Source organism: Mus musculus, chromosome 12, assembly GCF_000001635.26.
Source record: "Mus musculus strain C57BL/6J chromosome 12, GRCm38.p6 C57BL/6J".
Taxonomy (NCBI): Eukaryota; Metazoa; Chordata; class Mammalia; order Rodentia; family Muridae; genus Mus; species Mus musculus.
The window spans coordinates 87,076,300-87,089,219 of record NC_000078.6 but is presented as its reverse complement, the minus strand read 5'-3'; the positions used below and the strand labels follow the sequence as shown (position 1 = coordinate 87,089,219).

Here is a 12,920-nt window from a genome sequence, read left to right as displayed (position 1 = left end):
GGGACAGAGAAGGGAAGGTGAGATGAGGCACTGTCATAGCAGAATCAAGGGTAGGGTACACCCTCTCTCCTCATGCCCCACCTGGTCACCTCTTCCTGCCCCACCCCCAGCAGGTTTGTCCTTTCTCTGCCTTGTTCTTTATCATTGAATGAACTCCAAGAGATGAAGCCGGTTCGCTACCTTGGAGTTGCCAGTGTTAGTTTAGTGGCAGGCAGGCTTCCTGACTCCTCATTTATACATTATCTGTTCCCAGGAGAAAATAGCCTAGGCGTGCCCTGAACTCGAGAGGCCTCCATTGACCAGCTAGAATGTTTTGTTACAGCTGCATGTCAGAGATTCGAAACCGAGTGTGCTAGCTGGCTAGTGTCACACTGAAGGCTGGTTTCAGGAATGCCAGGGAAGGCATCTGATTAGAGAGACACAGGGAGTACCAGGGGAAGGAAGGGGCATCCTGTCGCCTCTTGCAATGGCTTTTAATCTCCTCTACTTTTAAAATTCAGTAATTACAAGATAGACTGAAAACTTTTCCATACTCCAGTATAAACAGACAGCTTCAGGTGGTAAGGGGACAGTCCTGTGAAACACCTAGACACATGCATAGTGCCAAAGCACACACCGTAGACGTTTTGGCTATAAAAAAGGAAATGGTAGCTGAAGAGTGGAAAAAACCAGGTGGCATACCCAGTGGTCTCATCAGCGCCACCCACAGGAACGAATGGGATATTACATCTCTCCAAGTTGACACACTGGACTTCAGGATACATTATAGCTCCAGCATTGAACTTGGAGCCTCTCAAGCATCCAGCTTTCAGGGAATGGGGAAGGGAGGGAAAGGTGGGGGCATTCTGCAGTGCTGGCTGTAGTCTTTCTGAGTCCTAATCTAGCATAGATACTCAACAGGTTCTGGATCTAGGCCAGTTATAAAAGATGAGTAATGAAGGCTACGGTAGTCAAAAAGATCAAAATTCATACATGTGGCAGCACACTGTCCATTGCACAGGTTATAAAATTGTATGTACATTGGAATTTCATTTTAACAAAAAATCCATATATACATATAGAATCCCATATGTGTATATATAAGCACAAACTATTTGGAAGAGATACACGCATCTATAGGTATCTTGAAAAATGTACAGCAGTGTCTCAGTGTGCATCCCTGGGTGATGGAGTTTTGATTTCATTAGTCTTGCTCCTCTGGTTTCTCATCTCCACGGTTGCCTACCATGTCCCTATACCACTGTCGAAAGCATAAAGGATTTTTAAGAGTCTAAGCCTGGCACGGTAGCATATGCCTGTGTTGTCCCTGCTACTCTGGAAACTGAAGTGGGAGAATCACTTGTGCTTGAAGATCGAGACCAGGCTGCCCACATGGAAACCCTGTCTCAAAAAATAAATACATGCATAAATAATAAGTTCTATTATTCTTTCTTTCTTTCTTTCTTTCTTTCTTTTCTTTAAGCACAAATTTTATAGTCAAATGGATCTGGCTCAAACTCTGACCACACCCTAGCACAGGAGTGTGGGTTCCTAGGGTCCTTACCTAATATGCATAAGGCCGTGTGCTCAATCTCCCACACAGCAGCCACACAGAAAAATGGTAATAATTAAGCTTGGGGGATGAAAAAATCCCTAACGATGGGAGTTTATTCATCCAGAGAGGGAAAAACAGCAAGCCTTCCAGTTCTTATATCGCCCCCCCCCCTCCCAGCGCCACCCCCCTAGCAGCGAGAGCGATCCTATTGGCCAGAGAAAGTCTTCCCTGATTGGTTCTTCTCAAAGACAGTTTGTCATTGGCTGTAAGGGTTTGGCTTTGGGTTTGGTTAATCCTTTCAAGTGAAGCCCAACCAGGGTTCAGACACATCTATTGTCTGTCTGTGTACATGGCCAGGTAAGGCCGCTGATGTCAACTCTGCCTACCCTGAATATCCACGTTGAACACTCTCTTCTTTTCCCCCCACAAACTCCAGCTCTCTTCTGGCCTTTGCCCAGGCTCTTCCTCTTGCTCCAATGCTCTTCCCGCACCCCGTTTCACCTGGCAACCTTGCCTCCCATTCCTCCGGTTGCATGATATGGTCCCTTCTTGGGGAAGCTTCCCCAAGTGCCCAGGTCCACTGGCACCCTTCTTCGGTGCTTGTTGGAGGTGCCTTGCACTGGGGTATGAAGGACCCTGTGCCCAGCTTCAAATATGAATAGGTGATTGCATGGGCACATGTGGTAAGGATGAGGGCAAGGGCTCCTGCAATCCAGGCAAGCCAAAGGGCATGGGAGCCTCTACCCAGTCCACTGGTCACAGACTCTGGGGTCCAGCCTCGGCTCTTGGCAGGCTGACTGACTCATCGATCGGGTGCTGCCCCTGCCTTACCATTCACTGGGTCCATCAATAGCTCCCCGCAGCTCTGTCTGCACCGCTCTGGAGGTGCAGCCTGTGCCCAGAAGGCAGCCTTGGGTCCTGAGGCCGAGCCCCAGCATGGCCCTGCGTCTACACGATTGAGGAGTCTGAGATCTGGCTCTCACTGATTGATCGAGTAAGACAACTCTGGCTCTCTCCTCTCTGGGTGACTTCTATTGATTGTTGTTTTCACCCCACTCTTCAGCCAGGGCCACGGAAGCATTTGGACCTGGGCCAAGTCCTGCTGTATCAGAACAGGGAACCCAGGGGTCCCAGCTCCTCCCCAGTACCCAGGGCAAGCACTAAACACTGGTGCTCGCCCCTCCCACATCATTGGAGTGTACCAGCCCTGCAAGGCCCCACCCTCCTAACTTGTCCCCAGGGTGGAGGCAGAAACTCACAAGGGAGGTGGGAGTGGAGGTGGTGCTGCTTGGTTCCACATCAAACACAGTCTCTGTTTCTTCCTCAGGCTGCTGTGGAGAGAGGAAGAGTGGTCTGTCTCAGGATGGGGGCTGCCCTTTGCCCCCTCCCACCCTCTGTCCATATCATACCAGGGCCTCTGGCTTGCCACCATGACCCCTCAACTTTTCCTTTCCTTTCCTTTCCTTTCCTTTCCTTTCCTTTCCTTTCCTTTCCTTTCCTTTCCTTTCCTTTCCTTTCCTTTCCTTTCCCTCTTTTCCTTCCTTCCTTCTTTCCTTCCTTCTTTCCTTCTCTTTCTCTCTCTTCCTGTTTGTCCATCCATCTGTCCTTCCCTCTTCCTTCCTTCCTCCCTTCCTCCTTCCTTCCTTCCTTCTTTCCTTCTCTCTCTCTCTCTCTCTCTCTCTCTCTCTCTCTCTCTCTCTCTCTCTCCCTCCCTCCCTCCCTCCCTCCCTCCCTCCCTCCCTCCCTCCCTCCCTCCTTACCATTCACCCAAATTCTGTTTTCCATAGAACACACACTAAGCCACATTCTAAACTGGCTTCCCTCCCTCCCTCTCCCCTCTTTTTCTTTTGGTTTTTGGAGATAGGGTTTCTCTGTGTAGTTTTGGCTCTCGTGGAACTTGCTCTGTAGACCAAGCTAGCCTCAAACTCTCAGAGATCTGCCTGCCTCTGCCTCCCAAGTGTGGGACTAAAGGTGTGCACCACTACCACCACCTAGTTAACTCTTTTTCTTTCTAGAAATTCAGACCAGCAGGCAGGGCAGAAAGCTCGGATTTAAAAACAAAAACAAAAAGCAGAAAGAGTTGGGATGCCAAGAATTCTTTCTGGAATGTTCTGTTCCCAAAACCATAAAGGGGGAAACAATTATAATAGGAATGGGTTTTAGAAATGAGTCTGCTCTGGCTGCTGTCTTTGTGTAGGGACCTCAATTAATCTTACCTATGTTCTACATGTGTGTTAGAGAAAAATTCATTGTGGCCCTCCTCTAGCCTGGTCCTCCAACCAGCAATAGTGATGGTTGCTTGTGCTCCAACCAGGTCCCAGATACAGACAGAGGGAGCAAGAAGAAATGCTTCCAAGAAGGCTTCCTCTGCGGGCTGTTGTGCTGCTTGTTGTTGTTGTTTGTTTGTTTGTTTCTTTCTCTCTCTCTCTCTCTCTCTCTCTCTTTGTTTCTTTCTTTCTATACATCATTCAGAAAGGAAACCCTTTACTGCTATAAACAAGTAGTTACTATAGAAAGTCATTTGGGGAGATGAGTATGAAATCATGAAGTGCAAAAATTATGTTTTATCCATTGGAAATCATTCCAGTGTCGCAGCATGGATGTTTACTCTGAGAAATGCTGGCACAGATACTCAGCATTGCTGGCAGGGCTCTGACTTGGTGTGGGATGACTCTTATCTCCAGAGCCTGATGACTACACTGGGTACCCCTGCAAAAAGCCAGAGGACTCACTAAGGGTACCTCTAAACAGACAGCCTTCAGTGCCCCATAGCCCAGACTCCATTCACCACTATCCCGTCCCCCTCTCTGTTTCTCCCTCCTCCCCACTCTCTGAGACCTTGCAATGGTGCTTACAGTGACTGGACCTGACTCATGTGGTGGGAGAGATTGGCCAACATCAGCCTGTTGTTTGGAAGAAGTGTTGGAGGGTGGCAGGGAGCAGTGTCTTTGGATGGCATATGAGCCCATTGAGCCCGCAAACCTTGAGCTAAGGAAAAGGACACCCCCCCCACTCTTGTCCTGTGATATTCTAGGTGCCTCTACCAGGATATCTCAAAGTTATGTTCTTAGAACCTGAAGCATCAGTAGTGTGAAGGGTAAACTGAGGACTTACCTCATACCGTTGGGCAATCCGGAGCTTCCCCAGAAAAACACCAGAAAAGGCAATGACCACGGAGATGATGAGGGAAGACATGGAGAATAAGGTGATGCTGTGGAGGGAACCTGCCAGGGATAAGAGAAGGCCGTGGGCATGCTGCTGGAGAGCTGCAGTGGGGTGGAGGCGGGGCAACGGGGTGGAGGCGGGGCAACAGAGCTGCTTTGCAGATGCCTGGGTCCACCCCTTCAGAACCTCCATGGGACCACTGAGCTAGGGCAGAGAAACCCCTGCACTCCCCCCAACAACGAGGAAAGAGCCTGACATAAGGTCAACACTCCCTTCTTTTTGGCCAGTTTAGAATGTGGCTTAGTGTGTGTTCTATGGAAAACAGAATTTGGGTGAATCTAAATTACCCACGCCAACATCCAGTAAACAAGTCTCTCTTGATCTGTCAACTACCTGTTTCCATGGTTTCTCAAAGGTATCTTCAAGTTACTAGTTCTGCCTCCAGTCTGCTAACTACACTAAAAGGCAACCCAACATTCAAAAGTCATTTACATATTTAACTCGTGAGCAGATCTCCATAAAAGCTGGTAACAGCTTTTTAACAAGGTCGGTATGGAAAATTAACTCTCTAGTCTCAGGTGACTGCCAAATGATGCTTACCGGTGCACACCTATGCAATAGCACAAACCAGTAAACAGCCCCAACAACATCCAGCCACCGAGGGCTAACAAAAGCTGTAGCCCTCAATGTGTCTGTGAAAGGCATGCATTCAAACAGACTCTTGATACATGAAGCCAGTCAGAGCATAATGCACAGAAGAAAACCCAGGATACAAGACTGCAGGTTACAATGTGGATGGTCACGATTTTATAAACAATAATAAACTAACACAGGCCCCCACTTTGCCCCCTCCTCTGAGCAAATGCCTAGCTAGAGTCAGGAACAAGATAAAAAACAAAAACAAAAACAAACATTAAAATAAAAAACATCTCTAGACGGAATGAATTATAGGTAACAGCTTTTGGTCCCTGTAAACTTTTTTTTTTTTTCAGAGAAAGTCATTGAAGGGGGAAAATGCCTTCCAGGTGGCAGGAGATGATATTAACAAATGAATATGCTGTGAATATAATGGAAGGTGTCACCCTGCTACAGAGCAAGGAAAACACACCACAGGGGATACCGTGTTAAGTTACCACAGAAGGGAGGGCAGTGGGGCTGGGAACACCCTAGTAACATGAGTGACCCAGATGGGAGAGAGCTGAGGAGTACCCAGGCTGGGACAGTGCCTCTAGGCTCCCCAATACAGCAGAAGCACCTGTGTTGAACCAAAGTGCGAGGGAAGGCTAACCACCATTGTGGAGTCTGACTCCCTTTTCCGGGTTCTGGCAAACCCGTGGAAGCAGGCTCCCGTACGAGCTCCTGGAGGAAATGTCATGGGAATCGAGTCCCAAGAGCTGTTCTTCTATTTTCTGCCCATCTACATTTAGAATGAAGGAATGTGACATTTTATACTCGAAGCCAAATCCACATCATTTGGACTTCGCCTTTGTCTCAAAGTTCTGCCAAGGCTAATGCATGCACCATGGCCCAGGGCAGTCACTGGACTTGGCCAAATTCCTTGAGCAATGGCTAAGCTCTCCTCTTCTATCAGAGGCAGTCTCAGGGGACTCACAGGACGGAGGTCAGGCAGAGGTGGGATTAAAAAGCCAGGCTGGGCACCCACCTACTCGCAGGATGGAGAAGAAGAGCATCCAGAAGAGCCCCAAGAGTGGGGCAAAAATGGCCTGGTAGACTGCGGCCATGTGGATCTGCGCGTTGAGTTTGGTGGGCGCGTAGGAGTAGTACATGTTATAGCGGTCTGTAATGTGCTTCATGCACAGATACAGCAGCCCTGGGGACCAGAAGACAGGGATACACTTATTGGCTGCTCTAACGTAGCAGATCTGTGCTGCCCTCAGGTCCCCAGCACTGTTAGGGCAACAAGGACCCAGGATGGGCTGTGGGAGACCTATAAAAATGATTTCTGTCACCTCTGGAACTGATTCTGCCAGCTAAGCGATGCCATTCATTCACACATGCATTCAACCAATACTCCCTGTTAGCAGCCATCCAAACAGTCCCATGGTGGGCCCTGTTCCTCCCACCTCCCTGCCACAGTCAGTCCCAGATCTCCTCATGCTCTAGGAAGTAGCCTGATGCTATGGAGAGTGTTTCCCCCTCCTATTTAAGAATGTGTATCTCTGGGGGTGGGGGGGGGTACCTTGTAGATGACTTACCAAACGGGACAATGATAGGGCAAGTGATGCTATACGCCATCACCACGCTGAAGACGTTCAACATCCATGCATACTCTCGTCCAAACTGGAAATCTGTGGCTTGGTTCTAAGGCAGAAGGCAGGGGTCACCCTCAGCTTGCCCAGATTCCCCTTGTCTTGCATGCTTCTGGAATTCCTCTAGAGAGCCGCTGGCAGCTCAGTCCTAGAGGTAACCTTTCTTCCCACCTTGGAGTCCAAGAAACAGCCACCTATGGTCACAGGCCTCCATTGTGGGTCCTAGCACCCACCATGACCCTTTCCTTTCCCTCCCAGAAGACTATGCTTAGAGAAGGACTGGTCCTCACCTTTCTGATGTGAACTCTTTCTGGCTCTGATTTGGATAAGAAGAGGCGGGTACAATATGTGCAGAGTGACCCCAGGCGCATCAGCTCCATGCCTGTCCCAAGCAGAGCCGCTGTGATCACGTAGTTGATGAAGAATGCACCATTGTCTGGGAGGAACACGCACCTGGGCAGTGGAGGAAGGTGGGAGGCGGTGGGAGGACGGAGGGAAGAGATGTTGGGGGAGAAAAAGACAAACAGTAGAGAGAGAGTGAAGGACAGAGAGAATAAAGATCCATAAACAGACAACACCAGCTATCTCTTAAAGTCTTGCCAAAATCATTCTATGCACTAAGGGTTTTCGCAGGACAAAAGTTGCTTGGACTTAGCCATACTTCGGACAAAGACTATGAAGATCTAAAAGATCCATGCTTCTCCAATCTCCGCCAAGGAATTGCTGCTTGGGTGACTACCTCAGGAAAACGGGGTTTCCTGTGCCAAGGTCCTCCTGGGTACAGTGGGCTGACCTATGACACTGCCACTAATTCCTGCAGAGGAATGCCTGCCAACATGGAGGAACCTAACATAAAGACCCCGAGTATCCCGCCTGGATCTGCCCTGCTGGATATGCTGGAAGGTTCTGTGAGACAGATCACAATGAGTGTGCTTCCAGCCCTTGCCACAGTGGGGCTGTGTGCCGGGATGGAATCAATGGTTTCTCCTGCTTCTGTGTGCCCGGATACCAAGGTGGGCATGGTGACTTGGAAGTGGAGGAGAGTGTTTCTGATCCCCGAGTGAAGGAGGCAGTCAGTATGCCTCAATGAGATAAGATACACCTGTGTCTGTCCTCAAGAGTGTTCTGGTGGTAACTCTGAGTTGGAAATTGATAAATAGGGTTCTCAGCCATGTCTACATGGTGCCACTTGTCAGGATGCTCGTGGGGCTCACTTCTGTGACTGTGCACCTGGATTCCTTGGCGACCACTGTGAATTCAACTTTGATGTGTGCCAGTCAGCCTCATCTCCATGGAGATCTATGTGTGGATAGAGGAGACAACTCCTACTGTGCCTGCACAGGAGTGGATGCACTGTGAGACTTAAGAAAAAGTCACATGCACTTTGATGCCCCTTTGTTGGTCAAAGGCTTGTCACAATACACAACATGTGAAGACACTGTTGACAGCTATATTTGTCACTACTGGTCTGGATACACAGGTGCCCTGTGTGATATGGACATACATGACTGCAGTAGCAAGTCCTGACAATTTGGGGGTTGGGGTGGGGAATGTGCTGAGCCGTGTGAAGGAGGTGTCAACTACCTTGGAGTCCCAGGCTATGCTTGTATCTGTCACCTGGATTCACACACAGACAGGAACCTAACATAACTGTTCTCTGAGAGGCTCCAGCCAGCAGCTGACAAAAATGGATGCAGAGACCACAGTCAAACATTACACAGAGCTCGGGAAGTCTTGTGGAAGAGTTGGGGGAAGGATTGAGGAGCCCAGAGGAGATGGAAAGACAAACAGAGTCAACTAACCTGGACCCTTGGGGCTCTCAGAGACTGAACCACCAACCAAAGAGAATACAATGGTTAGACTTAGGCCCCACTGCTATATGTAACAGATGTGCAGCTTGGTCTTCATGCAGATCCCCAACAACGAGAGTGGGGACTTACCCTGACTGTTGCCTGCCTGTGGATCCTGTTCCCCTAATGGGCTGTCTTGCCTGGCCTTAGTGGGAGAGGATGTGCCTAGTCCTGCAGTCACTTGAGGTGCGAGGATGGGTTGAGATGCCAAGGGACACCTCCCCCTTCTCTTAGATGAAGGGAAAAAGGGGTAGAGAGAGGTGCCATAGAGGGAGAGACTGATGGTGGTGGGTGGCTGCAATCTGGATGTAAAGTGAATAAACAAACAAACAAACAAACAAATGGAAAAGATCCATAAACAGCCACTCTGCATAACGGCGTTTTTATCAATGATGGATCACATATAAGATGATAGTTTGTAGACTGCACGCCCCAGTGAAGTAGTGGGCACTTTACTCTGCAGGGACATCTAGAGGTGCAGTTCTCATGCAGACACATGAATATAAATGCATAGATACCAAGAACCCAATTTAACAAGCAGCCTTTGTGAGCAGACATATGGATGGACTACATAAAATATGGTCTAGAGTGGACCAATTAGATGTCTAGCATCCAGATAGACATGGAATTCTGAAGACATGTGGTCTTAGAAGAGAAAATATGACATCTTTTTAAAAAAATTAGGGATTTGTTTTTATTACTTTAAATACACTTAAGGTACATGTGTTTGTGTGTAAAGATGTGCCCATGAGTGCAGGTGCCCACAGAGGCCAGGGGCATCCCCAAGCTGGAGTGACAGGAGGTGGTGAGCCACCTAAAATAGGTGCTAGGAACCAAACCTGGGTCCTCTGCAAGAATGATACATCTTGACAGCTGAGCTATCTCTTCAGCCCACATGTGACATCTTCAGTTTCACCAATCTCTAATTGAAATTTGCCATTTCTTTCCTTGGAAAACATCAGCAAAAAAAACGGGTCTTCACACACCTTCACACACACCTCTCTCTCTCTCTCTCTCTGTGTGTGTGTGTGTGTGTGTGTGTTTGTGTCACACACACACACACACACACACACACACACACACACACACACAATTTTTTAAAAGGGAAACTTAAGTATGTCTGGCATTTCTCAGCATCCCCATCTACACAATTGTGCTATTGTTCTTGTAGAGAGAACTGTGAGCCTCTGGGCACGTTTCAGAATTTCTTCAAACACTATTTTAAGAGGTAGAACTGGCTCAGTGGTAGAAGGTTTACCCAGTGAGCACTAGACAGAGGTGTGGTACCTATAGGAAGCCAAGGCAGGAGAATCTTGAGTCTAGTAGGATCTGTGTCTAAAAGCAACACTCTTCACGTTCATTCTTCATAGTATTGAAGTTGCTTTCTTATTGAATAAACTGTATTGAAGACATGTGCCTAGCCAACGATGGACCCATTCACATTAGGAAAGACAGCTTTCTATGGCTAAAATGTCAGTTTAACTATAGATAACTTGAGGATCCTGGTCCTTGCCTCAAAGAACAATATGTGGAAAGATAAAGTCATTTGCAATGTGTCTTTGAAAACTGGAGTTTTTAAATCCTATAACTATGAAAACCAAAACCACGACAGGACAGATTTTCAACATGATACACACATTGTCATAGATCCTGTCACCCCAATTTTAATGTTCTTATTCAGTAGTTAGTCAGCCTTCACACTGATGTCTGCGAAGTAAACAAAAAAATGTAACATTATATTGCTTCTATTTAAAACGTATTATCTTATTGATGGGTTAACGAAGACTGACACAAACTGTAAAGCATTTTGATAACTGTCTTTATTTTACTTTCAAATGATGGGTGTGTGTGTGTGTGTGCGCGCCCACGTGTGGGTTTGTACAGGGCAGTACAGTGTTCAAGGAGGCCAGAAAAGGGATCCCCTGGAGCTAGAGTTACAGACAGTTTTGAACTACTTAATGGGAATTGAACTCTGATCTTTGGGAAAATACTATATACATTCTGAGTATGTAACCACTGAGCCATCTCTCTTGCCTCTGACAACAATGCAATCCATGTATGTTACACACTTATACACACCACTTAGTGGGTGGAAACTGGAGGCAACTTGACCAGCTTCATGTATTGTACCAACACGAGGTTCCTGGGTCTTATATTACACTAGATTCATGCAAAATATTACCAGTGAGGAAAACTATCTGAAGACAGGTAGGGATCCCTTATTCTGTACACTTTTGTGGTAACTTCTTGTGAAACTACAGTGATTTCAAGAAGAGGTCCCTGGTCTTTACTGGATTGCCAAAGGGGACCACAACATAGGTTAATTCCTTCATCTGCATGTACCGGCTCCTGAGTGTCACTGATGCAGGGTTGGTCTAGAAGGGCACACATACCCACGCCAGTGCAGACACACAGAAAACCCTGTGACACAAGAATACTCACTGGAACCTGATGGTCGCATGTTCAAGATAGTAGATGTCAAAGAGCCATCGTAAAAACACATGCAGACTGGAATGAAGAACAAAACCAGACCTTCAGTTACAATGTCCATGTGCTACAGTGTAGAGCTCGATTCCTCTGTCTAACTTCCTACTTTCCATTCTCCCTCAACAATCCTGAGTCCCTGGCTTGGTGCTAGCTGGCCAGTCACCCTGTCCTCTTGATCTTAATGCCAGTTCATCTGTGTCCCTCATTCTTGGCCTTACAGCTCAAGACCACTTTTTGCAACAGATCTTTGCCAGCTATCTCTACAAGTGAGATCTCTCTCTCTCTCTCTCTCTCTCTCTCTCTCTCTCTCTCTCTCTCTCTCTCTCTCTCTCTCCCTGCCTCCCTCCCCTCCCTTCCCTCCCTTCCCTCCCTTCCCTCAACTTCCTATTTATGTTGGCTGCATTCTTCCCCCTTGAGCTGCCAGTCCACTGGCAAGGATGTCTTGTCTTCCAAACTGGGGCAGAATTCACTTTATAGTTTGCATGATACCTGGCTCAAGCTATGCTTGTGACAGGCACAGGACTGTGATTTGAGGAGACTTTCAGCAACCATGGGAGGCCTATGGTATCTGAAAGAAGGTTTCTACTCTAGGCTGAGCCTGGATGACACAAAAGGGATAACTGAAAGTGAGGTACCTGGTCAGCCCCATGGAGGGAAGAATGACCACCATAAACACCAGGAAGATGTAGCATTTGTGCACTATGATCAGGTTCTGACTTGATCTACAAGGAAATGAAGAGAAACACTTACCATGGTGTGAGACAGAATAACAACCAAAGATCTGAGGTGGGTATGGTAGCACACGTCTTTAATCCTAGCACTGGGGAGGCAGAGGTGGGTGGATCTGTGTGAGTGTAAGGTTAGCCTGGTCTACATAGGGAGTTCCAGGATACCCAGGACCATCTTTGTAAAGATCCTGTCTCAAAACAAAACAAAAAAACAAGCAAAGAGAGAAGAAAGCAAGCTGGATGGGATCTATGGAGTGTCGTCCAATGCCCTTTTCACAGAGCACTGTGAGCTAGCTGTGCTGTATCTAAGAACAGCAGGAACAAACAGTGTGATCAACTAGTAATGTCTGTCCTGAGCACAGGAAGGAAATGTGATCAACTAGTAATGTCTGTCCTGAGCACAGGAAGGAAATACAAAGCACACCAAATATTCAACATCTCTGTATCCAAAACACATTACCAATGATACTCAAATCTGGAGAACTTCAAAAATCAACATGAGCCTTATCCGCCTATAGGACAAGTAAAGATTTCTATTATTAAGTATATAGTAAAGATTTCTATTACTTTAACCCTTAGGCTAGATAGAAGGCTCAAGTGCCAGGCAGAAAGGAAAGGAGAAGAGTCTAGGGAGAGAGACACATAGGGGAGGGGAGGAGCCACTGACATCCCCAGCTCACCTTGTCCAGTGGGCCTCTAGGAAGGCCGATAAGTAGACCAGCAGAGGCATTGTCACAGTGAAGGCCCAGAGCAGTACAGAGGGGAAGAACTGAGTCACGATTGGGCTCTGGAAGGGGAAGGAGAGTAGGAAAGGCAGGAGTCATCAGTACAGAAGCCCCTTTCCCATGCAGGCTGCCCTGCATCTCCCAGCCCACTCAAGAACTAA

General features: G+C 47.5%; 1 protein-coding gene and 1 pseudogene across 18 annotated transcripts in view; one reads left to right on the top strand and one right to left on the bottom strand.

Moving 5' to 3' along the window:
* Nucleotides 1-12,920, bottom strand: part of Tmem63c (transmembrane protein 63c) — a 70,485-nt gene that overhangs the window by 2,605 nt on the left and 54,960 nt on the right. For 13 of the 18 annotated variants that reach the window (XM_006515720.3, XM_011244081.3, XM_011244085.3 and 10 more), the window contains 8 exons: nucleotides 12,715-12,821; nucleotides 11,942-12,028; nucleotides 11,262-11,327; nucleotides 7,260-7,422; nucleotides 6,916-7,021; nucleotides 6,363-6,530; nucleotides 4,649-4,758; nucleotides 2,794-2,865 (listed from right to left, as the gene is read on the bottom strand). In XM_006515720.3, coding sequence (XP_006515783.1) covers nucleotides 2,794-2,865; nucleotides 4,649-4,758; nucleotides 6,363-6,530; nucleotides 6,916-7,021; nucleotides 7,260-7,422; nucleotides 11,262-11,327; nucleotides 11,942-12,028; nucleotides 12,715-12,821 — 879 coding nt within the window. Of the gene's footprint in view, nucleotides 2,622-2,793; nucleotides 2,866-4,648; nucleotides 4,759-6,362; nucleotides 6,531-6,915; nucleotides 7,022-7,259; nucleotides 7,423-11,261; nucleotides 11,328-11,941; nucleotides 12,029-12,056; nucleotides 12,127-12,714; nucleotides 12,822-12,920 lie in introns of all 18 variants that reach the window. The other 5 variants (XM_017315036.1, XM_030246664.1, NR_155207.1 and 2 more) reach the window with 4 other exon arrangements.
* Gm18499 (predicted gene, 18499) lies at nucleotides 7,543-8,592 on the top strand (annotated as a pseudogene).